This window comes from Bos taurus, chromosome X (assembly GCF_002263795.3).
Source record: "Bos taurus isolate L1 Dominette 01449 registration number 42190680 breed Hereford chromosome X, ARS-UCD2.0, whole genome shotgun sequence".
Lineage (NCBI taxonomy): Eukaryota > Metazoa > Chordata > Mammalia > Artiodactyla > Bovidae > Bos > Bos taurus.
Window position 1 is genome coordinate 128,188,550 of NC_037357.1, and position 24,686 is coordinate 128,213,235.

At 41.2% G+C, this 24,686-nt stretch overlaps 1 protein-coding gene across 6 annotated transcripts in view; it reads left to right on the forward strand.

Moving 5' to 3' along the window:
• The window catches only part of ASB11 (ankyrin repeat and SOCS box containing 11), a 32,231-nt gene extending 12,957 nt beyond the window's left edge, over window positions 1-19,274 (forward strand). For all 6 annotated transcript variants that reach the window (XM_059883363.1, XM_015461786.3, XM_010822189.4 and 3 more), the window contains 5 exons: window positions 4,022-4,129; window positions 6,820-6,970; window positions 10,412-10,546; window positions 15,380-15,571; window positions 18,693-19,274. In XM_059883363.1, the coding sequence (XP_059739346.1) occupies window positions 4,022-4,129; window positions 6,820-6,970; window positions 10,412-10,546; window positions 15,380-15,571; window positions 18,693-18,817 (711 nt within the window). In that variant the 3' untranslated portion in view covers window positions 18,818-19,274. The remainder of the gene's footprint in view (window positions 1-4,021; window positions 4,130-6,819; window positions 6,971-10,411; window positions 10,547-15,379; window positions 15,572-18,692) is intronic.
• Window positions 19,275-24,686: the final 5,412 nt, after the last annotated feature.

Genomic DNA, 24,686 nt, shown 5'->3' on the forward strand with positions numbered 1-24,686 from the left:
TTGATCACTGGGAGCCATCTTAGAGGTTCACTACCTGATGATCCACTATTTCAAGAGCAAACATGAAATAGGTCAACAAGTGGGTAGATCTTACTCCTTAGGAAAGATTTATTCAAATCACAGTTACTAAGGCTATTTTATTTATGACTGTCCACAGCACCATGAATAGTAAGTATCTGTGAGGTGGATGAAAGCATCCACAGTCCATTACTTTGTTTTAGAGTCTGTGTGTGTACAGAGGAAGTAAGTCATTAGAGCTTTTTCCCCACATCCTAGGTACCACCAAAGCTGGCTTGCTTATTTTGAATTGAAACAGCTGGACACACTGCTCTTTTTCTCTGTGTGTGTGTGCCTTTTTTTCCTTTTCTCCCTTGAGTTGTGTTACTTCTTAAGAAAGTAGAAGCAAAAGGAAAACAGTACTGCCAGTTGGATGGACTTTGCACTTGATTTTATCACTTGCTCATTTATTTTTAAGTACTTATAATTTGGTTTGATTTTTTTCCTTCCAGTTTTATTGATATAATTGGCCAAGAGCACTGTATAAGTTTAAGGTGTACAGCATAATGATTTGACTTACACACATCGTGGAATGATTACCACAGTAAGTTTAGTGAGCATCTGTTGTCTCACATAGATCCCACACTGAAAAACTTCTTTCCCTTGTGATGAGAACTTTCAGTATTTACTCTCTTAACTTTCATATATGACACACAGCAGTGTTCATTCTATTCATCATGTTGTACATTACATCCCTAGTACTTATCCCTGGAAGTTTGTACCTTTTGACTCCCTCCATCCCTGGAAGTTTGTACCTTTTGACTCCCTCCATCCAGATCTCACCCCCATCCTCTGCTCTGGTAACCACAAATCTGATCTCTTTTTCTGTAAGTTCATTTGCTTTTGAAGTATAATTGACCTACAACACTTTGTTAGTTCCTATTACACCACATAGTCACTTGCTCTTTCTGTACATTTCAAAATAATTACCATGAGAGGTCTAGTTATCCTCTGTCACTAAAGATATCACAGAATTATTGACTATATTTCCCATACTGTACATTTCATCCCCATGACTCATTTGTTTTGTAACCAAAGGTTGGTACTTCTTAATCTATGTCATCTATTTCTCTCCTCCTCCTCAGTCATTAAGCACTTAAAATGTTACTTGGTTGGAGTATTTTTAATATGTGACATATTTACATAGCTTAAAAATTAAAATGATAGGAACCTCCCTGGTGGTCCGGTGGTTGAGACTCTGCGCTGCCAGTGCATGGAGCGTGGGTTTGATCCATGGTCGGGGGCTGGAGTCGCGCATGCCTCACAGACAAAAAAAGAAAAGAAAAATTTAAAGGACAGAAAAACATACACAGTGAAAAGTGATTTCCTTACCTCAATATTTTTATTAGTTTTTGGACTGTAACCATCCTCTGTTCATGGAATTCTCCAGGCAAAAATACTATTGGAGTGGGTTGCCATTTCCTACTCCAATTAGTAAATACACTTTTTCTTTTAGAACACTTTTAAAGAAGAGTTGCAAAGATAGTACACAGAGTTCCAGCATACCCTTCACCCAACTGTACATAACCCTGGTAACTAGTCAAAAATAAGAAATGAACATTAGTAGAACACCACTAACTAAACTGCAGACTACTGGGATGACACCAGTCTTCCCACTAAGCTCCTTTTTCTTTTCCAGGATCCAGTCCAGGCTATCACATTGCTTTTAGCACTTTATTTTTAACTGTACTTCAAAAGCATGTTGGTTGCTATAGTGTCCTTCAAAATGTAAAGAGCATTCCTCATGGAGAATTTTTCAGCTTTTTCATAGCACATCCCCACTTATTTACCCTTACACACTGGTAAACATTGGATTATTCTATTTTCTACTCTGTTTTACATACAGATAGTTTGATGTGCTCTGAGCAAAACATTAAACCAAGGATCGGGAGCTTATGATGATCACACTGGCTGTCACCGACAGCTTGGAAACCTCAAATCTTTATCAATCGTTTGAACTCTGCTCCTCCGTTTTCTCATGTGATTCTCTGTAGCTCATCTTTCAGGCCCGTCCACTGTTTCTTGTTGTTGTTCAATTGCTCAGTCATGTCTGACTCTTTGCGACCCCATGGACCGCAGCACACCAGGCTTCCCTGTCCATCACCGACTCACGGAACTTGCTCAAACCCATGTCCATCGAGTCGATGCCATCCAACCATCTCATCCTCTGTCGTCCCCTTTTTCCCCTGCCCTCAGTCTCTCTCAGCATCAGGGTCTTTTCTGATGAGTCAGCTCTTCGCATCAGGTGGCCAAAGTATTGGAGCTTCAGCATCAGTCCTTCCAATGAATATTCAGGACTTATTTCCTTTAGGATGGACTGGTTGGATCTCCTTGCAGTCCAAGGGACTCTAAAGAGTTCCAGCATTGTACAAGTCCAGGGATTCTGAGAGTTTGCACGGGACCAATGTTTTTTCCTAGCACACTGCTGCCACCTTGTGGACTATTTTGGGCCAAGCTCCAGGGCTTGCGGGATTCTGGTTGCCCGACCAGGGATTGAACTGGGAGCGAGGTTGGAGGGGGCACTCAGCAGTGAAAGCACGGAGTCCTAACCACTGGTCTGCCAGGAAATTTCTTGTGGACTACTTTTTAACATGCTGTAATTTTAATTTTCTTAAAATATATATGGGAAAAGGAAAAGAAACCTTGTATTAGATATCCAATTGTAAATACATAGCACATCTCGGGTAATGACGTCATATTCAGGACATAAACATGGACAGACCAGGAGGCACAGTGGGCAGTCCCAGCTGCTGGCCACTGGAGGGATGCAGCCAGCACCGTGGAGGTCTGGTAAGAGGGGTGGGAACAGATTGGGCTTTGGGGTTCAGGATCATGCACTGGGTTTTGGAGGGTTTCAGTAGGTCAGTTATGAGGCAGGAAATCAAAAGCACAGCTTGACTGGGTCCTGGCAGAACCTAAATGCTTTTACAGACTAAAGACTTTTCCCCATGGTGATCATGGGGAAGTGGTAAGGACTAAGTTGTTAGAATCAAGACATGGGGATTTCCCTGGCAGTCCAGTGGCTGACTCCGTACTTCAATACAGGGAGGACGGGGTGCAGGTTCAGGCCCTGGTTGGGGAACTAAGTTCCCACATGCCACAGTGCAGCCCCCTCCCCCCCAAAAAAATAGAATCAGGGCATGAAGTCAGCACTGGCTGGCAGCTAGGTTGAGCCTAGCATCTCTCACGTGGATTCCAAGGGGAGGGAAGTGGAACACAGCAGGATGGAAGGGCAGACGTGCTAGGGCTGGGCGTAGATGTTGGGATCTGAGGAAGGAGCTGAGTGTTAGTGGAGGTGTGACGGTCAGCATCACTGCTACTATGGCACCGGAATCCCGGGAGCACTGTCTGCTGTATTGACTACTCTTGAGCCTGAGCGGCATCCTTCTGTGCCAAATCCAGTTGTACCCCCCGCCCCCCACCCTGGGACTCTGCCACCTGGATCAGAAAGAGTCCACATGTGACAGAGGCGTAGGAAGAAAGGGGAAGTGGGTAGATGAGGAAGACGAAGGAAGAAGTACGAGATGAAGAAGAAGGGAGCCAGAAAGTCCTTGATTACCAAACAGGGTGCGTGTCTTACAGGGAACAAGGTGCCTGTCAAGTCTGTTTAGCTGTGGAAGGTCTGCAGCCAATATATGAATAGCAGTGTTCTGGCTGGGTTTCCCCACCCCACCCCACCCCACCACGATTTCTGTCTCCCCACTAAGCTTTTAGAGGAGAGAGATCCGTGTTATAAGCTTTGAAGCTCCAAATGCTGGCACATTGCCCGGTCCAGAGTACTGGGTGAACTTTTGCTGAATCAGTGAATCAGAGGCTCCTAGCCATGTTTCGATTTCCCTGGTCATGGCCTCTACTCCTCTCTAGATGGTATCTGCAGTCTGAACACTTGACCAACAAGACCCACAACCTTGTTTCCATTCTTACTGCTGACACAGCCTTTAACTCACTTCTCTCCAAATTGTAGGGCGTCAATGTGAACCTGGTAACAATTAACCGGGTCTCTTCTCTCCATGAGGCGTGCCTTGGCGGACATGTGGCCTGCGCTAAGGCCTTACTGGAGAACGGTGCCCACGTGAGTAGCAGCCCTGCCTGTGGGTTCGGTGCCCTGGGACAGCTTCTAATCCTTAAAGACCCATCACCTTCCAGAATGCGCGTATCTGCAGTGGGGTGTGCAGGCCTGGCCCATCTGGGCACATGTTCTTGGATGGTCAGGAAAATACTGCTGGTATATTCCTTTCTTCAGCCTCTTTAGTAGTAGTAGTTTAGCTGCTAAGTTGTGTCCAACTCGTGCAACCCCACAGACTGTAGCCCGTCAGGCTCATCTGTCCATGGGATTCTCCAGGCAAGAATACTGGAGTGGGTTGCCATTTCCTTCTCCAGGGGATCTTCCCAACCCAGGAATCGACACTGGGTCTCCTGCATTGCAGGCAGATTCCTTACCAACTGAGCTATGGCCTCTATGTTCCTGTGCAAATGTTCAGATGAGGTAATTCACAGAACTCATTCAAAACTGATATTAACTTGGGGGTAAAAAAAAAACAGCCCGAGTGAAATTCATTTGAAAACTGATCTTGGAAAATTTATTTTAAAAACCTTTAAAAGAACAAAAACCACTTTTAATTCAGCGTTGTACACCCACAACGATTTTTATTGAGCAAAATTAGCAGATTAAATGAGCTTGTAATAAAATAGTACCATGGAAAAGCAGTACAAAGTGAACTTTAAAATTCTCTCCTTTTCAAGGAGTGACTGAGGGGCTGTATGTAGTACAGATACCAGAATAGAATTATGAATTTAATACTTGTGAAAATCTCAGTGACCTTTATTTAGTTACCAGATACTGATTTTTAAAAATTTTGATTGGAGGATATGATTTACAGTGTTGCATTAGCACCAGATATTGTTTTGATGTTAATTTCATTTTTAAACTCAACCCTTATATTCTTTTCTTTGTGAACTGTAACGTTTTTAAGTGCTTAATGAAGATAGATCCTTGCATTTTATATGGAAGTTGGGTTTCTACTTGTAGAACTGAATGTAACAATCGTCCTTAGGCAGTGATTTTCCTGATGTCACAGTGGTTGTGTATGTTCATTAGGTTCTCTGGGGGCAAGGTTGGGTGGGGGCCATTTCCTGTTAAGCTAGGTGACTGGAGTCACAGGTGAGAAATTGAGGAGCCTCTTGGAGGTTCTGTGGGGGACAAAGAGAACAACATGGTCTCTTGTCTTTGGCAGTCTCATGAGGGAACGGTCAGTAAATATTATCTTATTTAACATACAGATCAGAATAAGAGAGGAATAAGAGAAATTTGATTTATTAATAGAAAATTCCTCAAAATTGGCAGTTCCATGGGTACCTTGAGCTTGGTGCATCTGAAACTGTGCTTATCATGATCTTCCCTCTAGGACCAGCTCCTTCTCTTGGATTTGCAGCCCCAAACCTGAAGTCATCTTCATTCTTCCATCTCCCCATCTGATTAATCACAACATCCCAGGAATCCCTAGAGTGTATGAATTTACCTACACTTGTCCCTGTCCTTGTTTGTCTCTGCCATCTTAGTATCTTATTTAACTTTCCAATTCAATGGGGGCTATCCTGGCATTGTGGGGAAATAATCTTGTTTCTGAAACAAGACAGTTTGATCTCTGGAAGGCACTGAGGTTGGTTAAAGACACCATGGGTTGTTTTTTTTACTTAATTTATTTATTTTAATTGCAGGCTAATTACTTTACAGTATTGTAGTGGTTTTTGCCATACATTGACATGAATCAGCCATGGGTGTCCTCAGGGGTCATCCCAGTGCACCGGCCCTGAGCACCCTGTCTCATGCATCAAGCCTGGACTGGCGATCTGTTTCACATATGATAATATACATGTTTCATTGCTATTCTCACATATCATCCCACCCTCACTTTCTCCCACGGAGTCCAAAAGACTGTTCTCTACATCTGTGTAAAGACACCATGTTGGTGGCTGTTTTCTTTGTGTATTTTTCCTGGTCACAATCTCTTCAGGAGTCATTTTGGCATATGCAATTTGTGTGGATTACAATAGACCAGAAAGGAAATCTGTGGCAAGAAAGAACTATGGGGGAATCACTGAGGAGATTTTTTTGTAAGCACAGATTCTGGGACCGTACGCTAGATGATTTCTATAGTACTTTCCATTCCTGACGTGTTTGTTCATGACTGGGAGGGGGAGTCAGCTCCATATGAATGGAAAGTGGAGATAATTGTTGTTGCAGATGTTTATTGAATGCTTATTGGGCACCAGGCAATGTTCTAGGTGTTTCACATATAGGAACTCAGCTGATCCACCCAGTAACCTCATGAGGTCATTTCTTTTATGGTCCTCATTTTACAGATAAGGAAACCCAGGCACTGGAGGCTCCTATCCCAAGCAAGATCTCTGAGCACGTAAAAGAGAGCTGGGATCTGAACACCAGCCGTAGTTGTTCCAGAGACCGTGTTCTACACCCCAATATAGGACCACTCCTCAATAGCCAGGAGGCTCCTAAGAAGCTCTAGAGTACCTCTGAATACATTTAAAAAACTGACCCCTTTTGCCCCACTTGTGATGCTATTTATAGGTGACAGTTGATAGACTGCTGGTACCTAAAAAGCACAATACTGTAAGGACATAGAGTTGTCTCACTCATTGACCAGCATGGCACATTTCCCCATGCAGTTACATAGGAATGCACCCTGGGAGATGGTGAGAAAGAAAGTGCAAACTGTCTGGTTCTCTCTTTGCCATCGTTAGGTCAATGGGGTGACAGTTCATGGAGCCACGCCCCTCTTTAATGCTTGCTGCAGTGGCAGTGCTGCGTGTGTCAACGTGCTGCTGGAGTTTGGCGCCAAGGCCCAGCTCGAGGTGCACCTGGCCTCACCCATCCACGAGGCAGTGAAGAGAGGTAAATGAGGCATCACATCACACTCACAACATTGAGGGGCTCCCTTCAGTCTGCATGAATCAAGGGTAGAGTGTTCACCTTGCAAGGATCTCCCAGACCTTCTTTACCAGGAGACTAGGTGTGGCTTAATTAATCCTACAGCAGTAACTTCAATAGGAAATAACACCGGGGAATGACATAGCCTTTCTTAGAACTGGGAATGGCTGGCTGCCTCAAATGCCCTGTTTCCTGGGCTCAGTCTCTGAGTCGGCCTTACTTGAGGCTCTTTGCTGGTGTTTGGGTGGGAGCTGGTGGAGTTACGCGTACAGGGGTAACTTCCATGAATTGTGCTGTGTTTCTGTCTCTGTCCTCACTAGAAAAGAACAGCTCATGCCCCAAAGCCTGTAAAACATCAACCACGACTATAAAATTAATTATGAAAGTGTCTGAAAGCCCAGGCTAATCGTTTCTCTAATAGAAGATTAAAGGTGACCGTCCACAACAAGCAATATATTCTAGATGAGCTGATGGCTCTCGAGGTCATTAGTTCTTGAAAAAAAGTTCCAGCTTTAAAAAACATGCCATTGGAAACCTTGAACGGACTCTAGATTTCTATATTCTCATAGAAATGATGGAAAGAGTAAAATTAAGGAATTAGAAAATGATGTGCAGAGACTTCCCTGGTGGTTTAGTGACTGAGACTCTGGGCTCCTGGTTCCGATGGCCTGAGTTCGGATCCCTGGTCAGGGAGCTAGATCCATGTGCCGCAACTAAAGATTCTGCATGCCACAACTAAGACCTGACTTAGCCACATAGATACCTATGTGCATAGACTAGACGTGAACAAGAAGAGCCATCGAAAGGCCAACACCATTTGTCAGAGGTAACACCCAAAGAACACCATTTCTGTTAACCAGCAGTGGAGATGTTCTCTTATGTTGAGATCAGAAGTACAGTGGAGGGAGTTGACTGGTGGCATAGTGCTTAGGTGGCATTGGCTCTTTCACTGCTGGGGCCCAGGTTCAGTCCCTGGTCGGGAACTGAGATCCTGCAAGCTGTGTAGTACAATCAAAGTTTTTTAAAAATTTTAATTAAAAGAAATACAATGGAGAAGTTAGAACACTGTAGAACAGTGATTTTTGCTGGTATAATGAGGATTAAAGTATTTCAAAAGGCAGTAATGAAAGATTTGTCCTAGGTTGTTAAACCTGTCACTTGGTAAAAGTACTATTATTGTTTTTTTTGCAGAGGATTACTATCAATGATAGGGCTTCCCAGGTGGCACAGTGGTAAAGAATCCTTTTGCAATGCCAAAGACTTGGTTTGATCTCTGGGTTGGGAAGAACTCCTGGAGAAGGAAGTGGCAACCCACTCCAGTATTCTTGCCTGGAAAATCCCGTGGACAGAGGAGCCTGGTGGGCTATAGTTTATGGGATTGCAAAGAATCAGACATGACTGAGTATGCGTGCACACACACACATGCACACAGACACGTGCCCGTACACACACACACACAAACACACACTATAAATGATACAAAATCCCCAAATCTCAATGTAAAATCTCTATGGTTTTGATGTCCTATACATATTTGATAAACATTTCTTGATAATTGATGCTGATTATTTCCCAAACTTAAAGTAAGTCCTTTAAGTTGTAGGGAAATAGTTACTCTGGAAATGAAATGAAAGTGTTTAAAATGTTTTAAATTTTGATTTGAAGTAAAGTTTAATCTATTATTTGCATTTCCATCCACAAGTTTTAAAATGGATAAATATTGGGAATGGTTTGAATTAAGTAGTTCTGCAGTGTTTAGATGGTTATATATAAAGTGCTTGGTATCTATGTGTGTAACATATATATACATACATATATATATATATATACTTATCGTAAACAAAGAGTTCATGTGTCTCCTCACATTTTTTTCTGTCATAAAAACATGTTAGGGCCCAATGTCCACAGAACAGAAGAACAAATAGCAAATTTATTATTCTAGATACTATATTAGTGCCAGTCATTTGACTAAAAATCTTCCTGAGAATACTTAAATTTAACTCAAGCTAGATTCAATTTCTTCTGTAAAAAAAGGGACAGGAATTATTTTAAAATGTTTATTAGATGCACTGTATTTACCAGGCAGTTTTAGGTCCTGATTAGATATTATTTCTGAATTCTTACAGCTTTAAACCTCTATGAAAAAGTGGAGGGGGGCGGTCAGTCTGAGTTACTACTTTGACAGATTAATGCTATAATCCAGGTATAAAATTACTTAGTTGAACAAATAGTTTTGAATTTGCAGAATCTTTATTTATAGGTTTAATGCATAATTATGCTTAATTCAGAATTTGTGATAAATCAGGCAGGCTTGATGAAGCTTACTTTTATGTCATCTATAAAAAAAAGGTTGGTTAAGCTAATCAACAATAAGATTTTTTTAAGGAAACATTTAAACCTTCTAAAAAGAACAAACTCTTTGTAAAACTCCCATCAATACCTCAGAAGCAATTGCTCCCAAACAAATCGTTCATATGCTTCAAATTAATCATGTCTGTCTATTAATGGGGCCAACTCTCGAAGGATATTTCTTGCTTATATAGTTCTTGTTAGCCGCTAAACTTAGCCACTAAAGTGCATTTGAATAGATTTTATACTTCAAGCTTTTTATTAAATATCATAGGAGTCTTCCAGGTTAACCAAAATAAGGAGGTGCATGGCATGGCCATCCACCCAATCTTACATGCATGGGCAAAGAAGAGGAGAGATTTGTAATGGAGAGGGATGGGTCAGGGTTGGGCCTTGGATCTGCTGCTGCTGCTGTTAAGTTGCTTCAGTCGTGTCTGACCCTGTGCGACCCCATAGACGGCAGCCCACCAGGCTCCCCCGTCCCTGGGATTCTCCAGGCAAGAACACTGGAGTGGGCTGCCATTTCCTTCTCCAATGCATGACAATGAAAAGTGAAAGTGAAGTTGCTCAGTCGTGTCTGACTCTTAGCGACACCATGGACTGCAGCCCACCAGGTTCCTCCGTCCATGGGATTTTCCGGGCAAGAGTACTGGAGTGGGGTGCCATTGCCTTCTCTACCTTGGATATGAGCACTGGCTTTTCAGAGTAATAATAGTGTGAGTCATTGTCCCCCTGGGTCTTGTAGCCTCTGCCTGTAAACCAGGGACTTATTATAGAGAGTGATTTCATCTGGATTCCTTGGAACCCTTGGTTTGGTTGGAGGTACCTCAAAGGCTGTGAGGAAGAATTTCAGTGGGGGATGCATGGGCATGCTCTTTTTTTTATTGGTTTTATTTTGGAAATTTCTAAGATTTCCCCCACTCCCAAATTTTTTTCTGCTACCAAAAAAAAAAAAAAAAATCTAGGTTGTTTCTAAAGCCCATTCCAGATAACCAATGATTCTGTGAATAGTTAATATTTTCCTTACTTGAGTGAAGTTTTCTTGTGTTCTACCAGGTAATAGAGAGTGCATGGAGATTCTACTGGCAAATAATGTTAACATTGACCAAGAAGTGCCTCACCTTGGAACTCCCTTGTATGCGGCTTGCACCTACCAGAGGCTTGACTGTGTGAAGAAGCTTCTAGAATTAGGTAACTTCCAGTAGTCTTTTCAAGAGAAGAACTGAATAATCTTGCTTTTCCATGGCTTCACAGACTAAGTTCTTGTCAGGCTGGACAAAATTCTGACAGCATTTGATGTTTCAGTGCTTAAAATGGAACTTCAGAGATGAGTGTCTGTAGTTCTCAGTTGTGCTTCCATTTACCTGGTGTGGTTCTCCTTGGGGGCCTCAAGGGAGAGCAAGAGTTTCTTTCCCATAAATCCAAGGGGAAAACAACCAGTTGTATTTAACTGGCTCTTTTTGAGTCACATGCCCATCTCTGAACCAATCATGGTGGCCAAGGGAATACCTTGACCAGATTGGCTTAGGCCTAGATTTCAGTCTGCACAGCATGGTTGAGCTTCGCTGGAAACAGAGGAGATGGGAATCACAGAAGATGGTTCCCCAGAGGGCAGTCTAGGTGTGGTTACCAGGAGGATCAGTTCAGTTCAGTTCAATCGCTCAGTTGTGTCCGACTTTGCAACCCCATGGACTGCAGCATGCCAGGCTTCCCTGTCCATCACCAACTCTCGGAGCTTGCTCAAATTCATGTCCATCGAGTTGCTGGTGCCATCCAACCATCTCATCCTCTGTTGTCCCCTTCTCTCTCTGTTGTCCCCTTCCATCTTTCCCAGCATCAGGGTCTTTTCCAGTGAGTCAGTTCTTCGCATTGGGTGGCCAAAATATTGGAGCTTCAGCTTCAGCATCAGTCCTTCCAATGACTATTCAGGACTGATTTCCTTTAGGATGGACTAGTTGGATCTCCTTGCAGTCCAAGGGACTCTCAAGAGTCTTCTCCAACATCACAGTTCAAAAGCATCAATTCTCCAGCACTCAGCCTTCTTTATGGTCCAACTCTTATATCTGTACATGACTACTGGAGAAACCATAGCTTTGACTAGACAGACCTTTGTTGGCAAAGTAATGTCTCTGCTTTTTAATACACTGTCTAGTTTTGTCATAGCTTTTCTCCCAAGGAGCAAACGTCTTTTAATTTAGCAGACACTTCCCATAGAATACTTTAGATTAATCCTGCTAAATTATTTAGTCATTTTTAAATTCTCAAAGACATATACAGAAACTGAGAGTCCAAGGAAAAGTAAAAGGTCTTGAAACTATTATTTGGTTAAAGATTCCCTAAACTTAGCCACTGCCATAAAGGTACAGATTATAGTAAGAACCTTTAAATAGGAATTTTTTTCTCTGAGATTTTTGTCTTTTTTTTTTAAATCCCCTATGGTTTTTCCTGTGGTCATGTATGGATGTGAGAGTTGGACTGTGAAGAAGGCTGAGTGCCAAAGAATTGATGCTTTTGAACTGTGGTGTTGGAGAAGACTCTTGAGAGTCCCTTGGACTGCAAGGAGATCCAACCAGTCCATTCTGAAGGAGATCAGCCCTGGGATTTCTTTGGAAGGAATGATGCTAAAGCTGAAACTCCAGTACTTTGGCCACCTCATGTGAAGAGTTGACTCATTGGAAAAGACTCTGATGCTGGGAGGGATTGGGGGCAGGAGGAGAAGGGGACGACAGAGGATGAGATGTCTGGATGGCATCACTGACTCGATGGACGTGAGTCTGAGTGAACTCCGTGAGTTGGTGATGGACAGGGAGGCCTGGTGTGCTGCGATTCATGGGGTCGCAAAGAGTCGGACACGACTGAGCGACAGATCTGATCTGATCTGATCAATTGTCACTCCCTATATTAATTCATTAAACTTTTTTTTGATTCCAGTTTCAATACTAATATGAAATAAACTTAGCTTTGTCCTTTGCCCAAAAAAAAAAAAATAGCTACTAAAGTGAGCTGCAAATATTTAATTTTGAATGTCACACAGTTCTTATGGGAAAGCAAGTAAAGCATTTAAAATGACTAAAAATATCTTTTGTAAATTTTGTTTATTTTTTTCTTTTGATTTTATTTTATTTTTTAACTTTACTATATTGTATTGGTTTTGCCATATATCAAATTGAATCCGCCACAGGTATACATGTGTTCCCCATCCGAACCCTCCTCCCTCCTCCCTCCCCATACCATCCCTCTGGGTCGATAAATTTATTTTAATTAGAGGCTAATTACTTTACAATCTTGTATTGGTTTTGCCATACGTCAACATGAATCCACCACGGGTGTACACGTGTTCCCCATCCTGAACCCCCTCCCATCTCCCTCCCCGTACCATCCCTCTGGGTCATCCCAGTGCACCAGCCCCAAGCATCCTGTATCATGCATCAAACCTGGACTGGTGATTCATTTCATATATGATATTATACATGTTTCAATGCCATTCTCCCAAATCATCCCACCCTCTCCCTGTCCCACAGAGTCCAAAAGACTGTTCTATACATCTGTGTCTCTTTTGCTGTCTCTCATACAGGGTTATCGTTACCATCTTTCTAAATTCCATATATTTAGTTAGTATACTGTATATATATGTATATATGTATATGTGTATATATATATATAGCGTTAGTATACTGTATTGGTGTTTTTCTTTCTGGCTTACTTCACTGTATAATAGGCTCCAGTTTCATCCACCTTATTAGAAGTGATTGAAATGTATTCTTTTTAATGGCTGAGTAATACTCCATTGTGTATATGTACAACAGCTTTCTAATTCATTCATCTGCTGATGGACATCTAGGTTGCTTCCATGTCCTGGCTATTATAAACAGTGCTGCGATGAACATTGGGGTACATGTGTCTCTTTCAGTTCTGGTATCCTCGGTGTGTATGCCCAGTAGTGAGATTGCTGGGTCATAAGGCAGTTCTATTTCCAGTTTTAAAATGACTAAAAATATCTTTTTTTTTAAATTGACATCTTCATCTTTATTAGTTAATGACAAATGGTTTTTCACATAGTTGTGCCAACCTGATATGTAAAGTTTTGCCAATAGTTTACTACTAAAAATACATCTTTTATTTTTCAGCTTCTCAAACTATAACACACAGCAAGGTGTGCATATATGAAAATATGTAACTTAAAGTAATAAACAACTGCCATTGCAACCCAACCCATGAAAACATATAAAACATTGCAAAGACAAGTCCCCCTTGTGACATCTCCCCAAAACTATACTTACCCTACCTCCTTCAAAACAGTTATTAACATCTTGTCCTTTATGGTAATGATTTATTTCCTTTTCCCTTTAATTTTACCACCTAAGTTCTCATTAATAATCAGAATTTTGTTTAGTTAGATTATATATTTTAAGTTTTATATAACAGGCATCATATAATATGTTTAATATTGCACCTGCCTTCTCTTGCTCAACTATATTTGTAAGATATGTTTATGTTATTACAAGTAGCTGTAGTTGTTCAGTTTCATTGCTGAGTAATACATAATGTGTACCTATATAGTGCAGTGTCTTTATCCATTCTACTATTGAGGCTTCCCAGGTGGCGCTAGTGGTAAAGAACCCCTCTGCCAATGCAGGAGACATAAGAGATGCAGGTTCAATCCCTGGGTCAGGGAGGTCCCCTGGAGAAGGACACAACTGAGCGACCAATAAGCACACACAATATCTGATATGAAGTGCTGGTCATAGGGTATGCAAATGTCTGTTCATTATGAGATATTGCGTGTGTGCGCCAGTTGCTCAGTTGTGTCCAACTCTGCGACCCCAGGGACTGTAGCCCTCCAGGCTCCTCTGTCCATGGGATTCTCCAGACAAGAATACTGGAGTGGCATTATCAGAGAAATGCAAATCAAAACCACACTGAGGTACCATTTCACACCAGTCAGAATGGCTGCTATCCAAAAGTCTACAAGGAATAAATGCTGGAGAGGGTGTGGAGAAAAGGGAACCCTCTTACACTGTTGGTGGGAATGCAAACTAGTTCAGCCACTGTGGAGAACAGCGTGGAGATTCCTTAAAAAACTGGAAATAGAACTGCCTTATGACCCAGCAATCCCACTGCTGGGCATACACACTGAGGAAACCAGAATGGAAAGAGACACGTGTACCCCAGTGTTCATCGCAGCACTGTTTATAATAGCCAGGACATGGAAGCAACCTAGATGTCCATCAGCAGATGAATGGATAAGAAAGCTATGGTACATATACACAATGGAGTATTACTCAGCCATTAAAAAGAATACATTTGAATCCGTTCTAATGAGGTGGATGAAACTGCAGCCTATTATACAGAGTGAAGTAAGCCAGAAAGAAAAACATCAATACAGTATACTAACGCATATATATGGAATTTAGAAAGATGCTAACAATAACCCTGTATACGAGACAGCAAAAGAGACACAGATGTATAGAACAGTCTTTTGGACTCTGTAGGTGAGGGAGAGGGTGGGATGATTGGGAGAATGGCATTGAAACATGTATAATATCATATATGAAATGAATCACCAGTCTAGGTTCGATGCATGATACAGGATGCTCGGGGCTGGTGCACTGGGATGACCCAGAGGGATGGTACAGGGAGGGAGGTGAGAGGGGGGTTCAGGATGGGGAACACGTGTACACCCGTGGTGGATTCATGTTGATGTATGGCAAAACCAATACAATATTGTAAAGTAATTAGCCTCCAATTAAAATAAATTTATATTAAAAAAAAGAATACTGGAGTAGGTTGCCATTTCTTTCTCCAGGATAAAAATACCATTATTCAATACTTTTCTTGTCAAAATATTTGGAAACAGTCTTAGTAGGCATTGCTGAGGGTTTAGGCTTCAGTCATATATTTTCAAAGATTTGTCAAATATGTCGTGGTGTTTAAGATGTTTTTATGGACAGCGAGCATACTTCAGGCTTGTCGTGTTTCTTCACTAACGTGTATTGTTAAATTGTGGTCATATGCTTTCTTAAGGAGCCAATGTTAACCACGGTCAGTGGCTGGACACCCCTCTCCATGCTGCCGCCAAGCAGAACAGTGTGGAAATCATCCACCTGCTGATAGACTACGGGGCTAACCTCAAATGCAAAAATGCCCAGGGCCAAAGTGCACTTGATCTGGCAGCTCCAAAGAGCAGCGTGGAGCAGGCACTCCTGCTCCGGGAAGGTAAGGAAGGGCTGGGCATCCACTTCTCCTCCACAAGCACATGTACTCTCTCTCCTTCCTGCCTCCCTGTAGACTCTCTTACCTATTTCCTTTTCCTCTTTTTAATTGGGGGTGGCACGTGGGAGGGGGCAAGTTCTAGCACTGCCAGACGGAATTTTGTCACTTATAACAAAGGGACGTTTTCATACACCTGGTATGTGGCTTTGTTTGTGCATTAACAAGAAAAGAGAGAAATTTGCTTTCACCTTAAAAGGTGGAACTGCCCCGTGTATCCTGGCATAAGAACGTGATTGAGCAGACTGCTTTGTAAGACTTGAAGGTAATTTAGGGGAAATGAGAAAAATTTGAGTTAGATATGGTCAAGTGGACACAGAGTGTGTCTTTCAGAAACTGGACTAAATGGTGAAGTTGTTTGCCTGTTCTCCAGCTCAGGGAGTTGGTGAATCTGTGCTCCCCATTGCCCCATGCCCATATCCACTGTGGGCTAATGAATCTCTACATGCTGGAGGAGGGAAGGCAGGCCTCTACAAGGCTTGATATCCCAGATTCTACGGAGAACCATGCTGGGTCGCCATAAAAAGAGAACACTATCTGAGCCTCTCCCGAGCATTTGTATGCTCAGGAGACCATTAAAGTAATAGTAATTATTCAGATTTCCATATGTCAGACAAAGAAACATTGATGAATCTCACTGAATTCTCAAAACCTTAAAGCTATGAGAGCTTTATGGTAACTTGTACTTTAACCCAGCTTCAAATAGAAAAAAGAGGAGCACAAAGAGATGGGCTTTCAGAAGGTCACACAGCTACTAAAATGTAGGACTAGGATGCTAACTAAAAACTAAGATTCTAACTTGCACTCTTATTATTACTATTATTGGAGTATTATAGATTTTTGGCTTCCTTGGTGAGTCAGGTGGTAAAGAACCCACTTGCCAATGCAAGAGACGCAGGAGGCTCGGGTTTGATCCCTGGGTCAGGAAGATTCCCTGGAGAAGGAAATAGCAACCTGCTCCAGTATGCTTGCCTGGAAAATTCCATGGACAGAGGAGCCTGGTGGGCTATAGTCCATGGGGTCGCGAAGAGTCAGACATGACTGAGCGCATACACATATTGTTAATTTACAATGCCATGTTAGTTTCAGGTATATAGCAAAATGATTCAATATATATATATATATATATATATATATATATATATATATTCAGTTCAGTCACTCAGTCGTGTCCGACTCTTTGTGACCCCATGAATTGCAGCACGCCAGGCCTCCCTGTCCATAACCAACTCCCGGAGTTCACCCAAACCCATGCCCATCAAGTCGGTGATGCCATCCAGCCGTCTCATCCTCTGTCGTCCCCTTCTCCTGCCCCCAATCCCTCCCAGCATCAGAGTCTTTTCCAATGAGGCAACTCTTCGCATGAGGTGGCCAAAGTGCTGATAGATATAGATATATATGGGCTTCCCAGGTGGTACTAGTGGTAAAGGACCCACTAGCCAGTGCAGGAGATGTAAGAGACGTGGGTTTGATCCCTGGGTCGGGAAGATCCCCTGGAGGAGGGCTTGGCAGCCCACTCCAGTATTCTTGCCTGGAGAATCTCATGGACAGAGGAGCATGGCGGGCTGCCATGCAAAGGGTTGCAAAGAGTCGTATGTGACTGAAGTGACTTAGCACACATGTATATGTATATTCTTTTTCAGATTCTTTTCCCTTATTGGTTATTATAAAATATTGAGTGTAGGTCCCTGTGCTATACAGTATGTCCTTATTGTTTCTCTTGTTTTATATATACTAGTGTGTATGTATTAACCCCACAGTCCTAATTTATCCTTCCCTTCCTTCCTCTTTGGTAACCATATTTCCAGTGTGCACTCTTAATGTTTTGATGCCACAATCCTGAATCTTCTGAAACAGTTTCTAATGGGGAAGAGTTTAATTTCACTCACCAGATCCGTTTTGTGAAACCACCCCCACGTCTTGTATACCTTATACCTTCCGAGTGGGAGGCTTGCATCTATAGTTTTAGTGCTTCTTAAGCTTCATGGTGCTTACAGATCACCTGGAAATCTCCTTAAAATGCAGATTCTGATTCGGGAACTCTGGGGTGAGGCCCCAAACTCTGTGTGGCCACCAGCTCCCAGGTGATGCTGATGCTGCCAGTCTGAGGCCACACTTTCAGTAAGACGGGTCTACATTATTTCCAGTAGTCCGTGTCCTTAATGGTTGTTCTTTGATTTGAATCTCTACTAACAGCTCCCAGTTTGGAAATACCGGGGACTTAACAACTATTAGCTAAGAATATGGTTTATAGCCACTGTCACATTTCGTCTTTCCTTCCATCAAAGATGTTTCCAGGTCTAAGATCTATATTTCTTCTAAACAAGTTCCTCTGCCTTCCATCTTCATAAATACAGATGCTCACTCTAGAAGACTGAATACCAGCTATGTCAGAGGTCACTCTGAGGAGCTTTAGTTGTGTGACAGGGGAGACACTTTGCATTCTAGCTTCCTAAGGTCTTGACTAAGGGCGATGGTCTGCTCCTCCAGGTATCTTTCAGGCACATGGGTGCTCCTTGGCATTATCAATCCAAGTGTTATCTGGCTCTCAGCCCATGTAGTCACCATTTCTCATGGGGTGCAAGACACTGTGACAATAGGATTTTCTTGAAAAGGAAAGCTTCGTATAGTCCAGTAATTACGTACATTTACTTGCAGCAGTCTTTGTTGGTACAGTAAGGAAAGGAAATAACAGGGCATTACAAATGCCCCTGCATGCCGAGGATCCCAGCCAAATGCTCATTCAGCCTGTTAGACCATGTTTTCAACCCTGGTTAATTTGCTTTCCTTCGGGACTCAAAGCCACAGGCACGACAGCTCTTTGAGACCTCCCAAGACTGAGGTGCAGGCTATAGCTGGGTCTAAGTAGGTTGTATCTTTTCTCCAGATCCTCTGTTGAGCTGGGATCCTTGTCAGAATGAAGGTCCCCCCTCTGAGTGTGAGTGAGGACCCAGCCAGCACCACCTCAGGGGCAGCTCAAGTCAGGAGGTCCCCGAGGCCTGACTGGCAGGCCCTGCACGTCTCCTACCACCTCCTCTGTGACCATGTGTTTTGATTCCTCCTGCAGGCCCACCTGCTCTTTCCCAGCTGTGCCGCCTGTGTGTCCGGAAGTGCTTGGGTCGCAACTGTCACAAGACCATCCACAAACTGTACCTGCCGGACCCACTGGAAAAATTCCTCCTATACCAGTAGTCCCAACTATCTATAGGAAGATACTTGGAAAGAAATAGGTTGTTGCCTGCTGTACCCAGGGTGCCTAGTGTAGATGTGCAACAGCTAGACTCCTGGTATCTTCACATGAGCTAAGCTAGTTAGAGCATAACACTGATGAACTGGAGTATGTGGGGAGTGGAGACACCTGATTAATTTAGCATTCTTTTTAACCAAGGCACAATCAGAAACCTTTTCATTTTTATTTCTCACTAAGAAATTTTAAAAAATTGTTAAGTAGAGTGAAACTAGTAGGCAGTTTTTCAAGATTCATGATTCTCGATTATCTAATGGTTACCATTCTGCATAGCATGTAGACACGTAAATCTGGGTGGATAAGATTATGATGAATATAAGTCTTCCAAGATGGATTCTTGATTCTGTTATTCCCTTCTTCCCCTTTGTTTCCTTTCATGAATAAATCTCTGCTAAAATTTTATTTCCTTGTGTTTTATTTTATATATAAGAAAGCCAAATACTTTAAAACATCACAGTTAATTGAAACTTGCAGTTATCGAAGTCCTTGTTGATGTTGATTACACATGGGAATGATAATATTTTGAATGTATTGGGCTGGCCAAAAAGTTCATTTGGGTTTTCCCAGACAACGTTACAAAAACTCAAACAAACTTTTTGGCCAATTCACTATTAGGTTAAATACAGTTCATTATTAAAATTAATTTCACTTCTTTTTAAATGTGACTACAATCCAATTTTAAATTATACGTGTGGCTAACATTACATTTCTGTTGATATTGTTCTAGACTTTTTCTGATTTTCATGACTCATATCAAATAAGTACTCGTAGTTAACTATTTGGGGGATAAAGATTAACTTCTTATTTCATATCAATTTAAAAACAAATACTGGTTTTTAGAAAATGTTAAAACATTTCAAATGATGGTATAAAATACTGGAATAAAATGTTCATGAATATACATGAAAGGGGAGCTCTTTTGTAAGGATACTATCAAAGAAACTTTAAAGAAAAATACTGATAAATTAAAATAGATACCATAGGATATGCAGGAATTGGAGGCTTTCTGTCTTCAGAGTGTTTGCCAGAGTGCCTTTTTTGGTGTGCTTGCATCTTACTGAATGTCTAAAGTCTGTGTTAAGCCTCAGGATGTCCTAGGATGTTCAGTCTGTCTGTGGCCACAAGGAACTTGACAATCCTGTTGTTGCATCCACTTTTGGAAATTTTGGACCATGAATTTCATGAATCGTTTGTATGAACCTCCCAAATCTGGGGAGGGGGAGGAGTGTGTGTGTGTGTGTGTATGTGTATGTAGGGGGCGCTCTGTGTGTGTGTGTGTGTGTGTGTGTGTGTGTGTGTGTAGGGGGCGCTCTGTGTGTGTGTGTGTGTGTGTGTGTGTGTGTGTGTGTGTGTGTAGGGGGCGCTCTGCTCCTAAACTGAATCCCATTGATCCTTCTGCATCCAGAATGGGTGTGGAACAAGTCCAGATCCCTGCATCTTGGTGGTATTGTGATGTTAGATGGTTTATGATTGGGCACAAGATAGTCTTTATTTTTTTTCCCCCACGAAATAGTCTTTGCATTCCCTTTGAGCCCTGCATTCCATCAAGCTAGAATTAGGCCCTGAGATGAATCATCTAGTTTATATGAGATTATATGGCTTGCTTTGGGGGGTTCTGACCACTAATATAGATTATTTCATTTTTTTCAGAGGATGTGGAATGTTTTATTCCCAAAGTGGTGTGATTTCTTGCCATTTCAATCATATTTGAAGTACTCTGCAGTAACTTCTCCATTCATTCATGCATTTCTTACTCAGCATCTATTATGTGCCAGACACAGTTTGAGGCTATGAGAAAGAAAGATGGATGAGGTCCTTGCCCTTGAAAAGCTTATGTGTCAGTGGAAGCAACAGGGAATAAGCATAGACATATCATCACGACAGGAAATGATAAAAATGAAATTGTGGTAAAGAGCAATGATGAAAGCCACTGTTTTAAGTAAGTTGATTAGGCAAGGTCCCTGGCTGGGTGACTGAATTTTGAAAGTATTCGTGTGTGTATCTAATATTTATTTAATTTTTGCTATTAAGGTTTTAGTGACTGTTTTCAGTGTACTTTTAATACATCTTGACAGGGTTTTTTGTTTGTGTCTTTTCTTGATTTAATGTAGCAATCCTATTACAAAAGTATTTTTTTAATTGAAGTATAGTTGATTTACTGTGTCGTGTTTGTTTCTGATGAACAGCAGAGTGACCGAGTTATACATATATATACCCATTGTTTTCTACTTTCTTTTCCATTATGGTTCTGTGCTCTACAGTGGGTCCTTGTTCATCTATTTTATATATAGTAGTTTGTATCTGCTAATCCCCAACTCCTGCTTTATCTGTGCCCCTCTTTGCTAAACCATAAGTTAGTTCTCTATGCCTATGAGTCTGTTTCTGTTTTGTAAGTAAGTTCATTTGTCACATTTTAGATTCCACATTTAAGTAATATCATATGGTATTTGTCTTTCTCTGCTTGGTATGATAATCTGTAGGCCCATTGATGTGGCTGCAAATGGCATTATTTCATTCTTTTTTGTGACTGAGTAATATTCTATTGTGTATGTATACCACATCTTTGTCAAACGTTTATCTGTTGGATATTTGGGTTGCTTCCATGTCTTGGCTATTGTGAATACTATTGCTGTGAACATGGGGGTGCATGTGTATTTTCAGATTAGAGTTTGCTTCAGATACGTGCCCAGGAGTGGCATTTCTGGATCATATGGAAACTCTAGTTTTTTAAGGAACCTACACACTGTTCTCCATGGTGGTGGCACTAATGTACATTCCCACCAACAGTGTAGCGGGGGTTACCTTTTCTCCACGCCCTCTCCAGCATTTGTTTTTTGTAGATTTTTTGATGATGGCCATTCTGACTTGTGTGAGGTGGTACCTACTGTAGTTCTGATTTGCATTTCTCTAACAATTAGTGATGTTGAGCATCTTTTCATGTGCCTGTTGACCATCTGTGTATGTATTCTTTGGAGAAATGTCTATTTAGGATTTAGGTGTTCTGCTTATTTTTTGCTTGGGTTGTTTGTATTTTTTGGTATTGAGCTGCATGAGCTGTTTGTATATTTTGGAAATTAAGCCCTTGTCAGTTGCATCATTTGTGATTATTTTTTCCCAGTCCATAGGTTGTTTTTTCATTTTGTTTATGGTTTCCTTTGCTATGCAAAAGCTTATAAGTTTGACTAGGTCTCATTTGTTTATTTTTGTTACAAATGTATTTTTTGATTTCTGTTCTCCCCACAAACTATTTTTGTAATGATTTTCTAAGTTTCAAACTGTTTGAAACTATCCTTTAAAATGGTGGTTTCATATTTCTTAGCTATTTCCATATTGTTGGATATTTAATTATTTCTAATGTCTTGCTATTATAAATAATATGAGTGTGAACTTCATTTTGATAAATCTTAAAACAGTTGAAATATTTCTTAGATTTTCAGAAGTGGTATTTCCTAAGAAAACTATTTAATAATATAAAATACTTTAAAATACCTACATAATGAATCATTTTAAGGGAAACTTATTTTCATAACCAAACAAGTACCACATATTATCTGTTCAAATTCCATCTGTCTCCCTACAGAGATATCTAATATATTCATCTGTATACCATGTGCCTATCATCTGTCTATCCATCCATCATTTATCTGACTGTATCCATCATCTGCTGTGACCCATTATTTTAAAAACTAAGCTTGCATGTGTCACTTGAAGATGCAAACCTCAACTCTCTGAAAAAGCCCATAAATTATTTAAAAGGTTGGGTACATCACGCAACATCTCTAAGTTTTTGTTCATATTTTATTAAGGAACCGTTTTCTCCCAAAGTAATTCTCCTCCCTGGTATTTCTAATATTGCCATGTCAAACAAACCTGAAGTTTACAGATATTTCTTTTTTCAATAACAGTGCTCATTGCTGAGACGATTTTATGCGCTTCCCACATAGAGAACAGCTGACCTTTCAGAGACAGTGCCTGAAGTTGTCATGGTGAGGGCTGAATCATTGTCAAGGAAGGGCACTCTGTGCACTGGAGGACCTCTCGTTTACTCCCATTCCAAATCCTTGCCAGGCTACTCCTGCATGGACATTTGCATGTGAAATATCAGCATCATCTCCTTTCTCTAGCAGAGTCTGGACCAGGACAAAGGCAGGGGTCAGACAGGGTCACAGTCACAATAGCAGCTTCATCTTTTAACATGAGTGTAACCTGTAGAAAAGTATATACTACGTTTTAGTTTTCATTAATTTCCTCTCCTGCCATCATTATGTCTTGAAAATCTTTCAACTTGCAAAACACTTGCAAGAATAATACAATGAATATTTGTCTATCTATCACTTCAGTTTGTCAGTTGATAAGATTTGCCACATTTGCTTATGCCTTTTTGTATGTATATATGAACATATGTATGTATATATATATATACATATTTGTATGAATGTGTGTATACACACTTACATATATAAGTAGTTCCATGAATAATGAATACCTATACACATATTTTTTAAAATGAGCCCTTTGTAAGTAAACTCTGAGTTTTATGATTCTTCACCAGGGCTAGGATTAGGAGGAGGTGAGTGAGGCAAAAAATTTAAGGGGGCACCGAAAAACGTCATCAGGAGAAAAATTGTAGTGCAGTATTAAGAAAATTCAAATGTTAAGGGAAAAAGGTCCCCAGTGACCAAAATATCAAACATTTTAATAAAGACAGGCTGTGGTTTGTTTTACAAACCTGCATAACAGTGTAATGAAAACAATGTTCCCAATCAGCCCAAGGTCCTGGGACATGGGGCTGCTGGGTTTATGAGGAATGACAGTGGCTTGTGAACAGAATGGGCAGTGCTGACTACATATATTCAAGCAGTTTGACTATAGAGCTTATGTTAACTTTTTCTTAAAAAAAAAAAATTATTAGGCTGCCCCAGGCTTTAGTTGTGGCATGTGGGATCTTAGTTCCCTGACCAGAGGTTAAACTTGGGCTCCCTGCATTGGGAGGACAGAGTCTTAACTACTGGACCACCAAGGAAGTCCCAGGTTTTTCTATTTGGTGCAAAATATGTACATAGGGACACACGTTTCTCCCCTTGGATCACGCTTCCACAAGGCTCTGCATTGAGTACTTCAAGTAAGCATGTCCTAAGAACACAGTTTCTTTGACTTAAGCGTGGGCGATGCAGTGATCAAACGCAGGAAGTTTGACATTGATGCACTTGGAGTATCTGATATACATCTATATTTAAATTTCTGTGGTGGCACTGATGTCTTTTATGCCTTATCCTCCCTAATCAGGATCCAATCAAGGATCATCACATTTACTGATCAAGTCTCTTTATTCTCCTGTCATTTAGAAAGCTTCCCCCACCACTTCTGTGTTTTATGCCACCCCACTGGCATTTTTGAAGAGTTCAGCCTCATTGTTATGAAGACTCTTTCTCAGTTTTGATTTGCCCGATTGTTTGCTCAAGAATACTGCATTATGCCAGATTTTCAAAAAAACACATCCTTGTTTGAATCTTACCGCACTGATCTATGGAGTAAGAATGAGTGACAGCTTTCTAAAGTAACAACAGCAGCCAGCTCAGTGTGCAGAGCCAATTAGACGGGCACAACTAAGACAGGACTTTTTTCAGGAAAAGCGGATCACTCTGAATGACCAGAGGAGAGATGCACGTTTTGGGTTTTAAAGGTTTTGTACTTGAAAACTTGCCAGCTGCAATGACATGAGGTTTCGGCTCTGGGGCCGACTTTGACTGGTTGAAGGTGACTTCCAAGTCTGCCTAAGGTGTCAGGAGGAAAGTCTTGGAATCCCATGAGTGA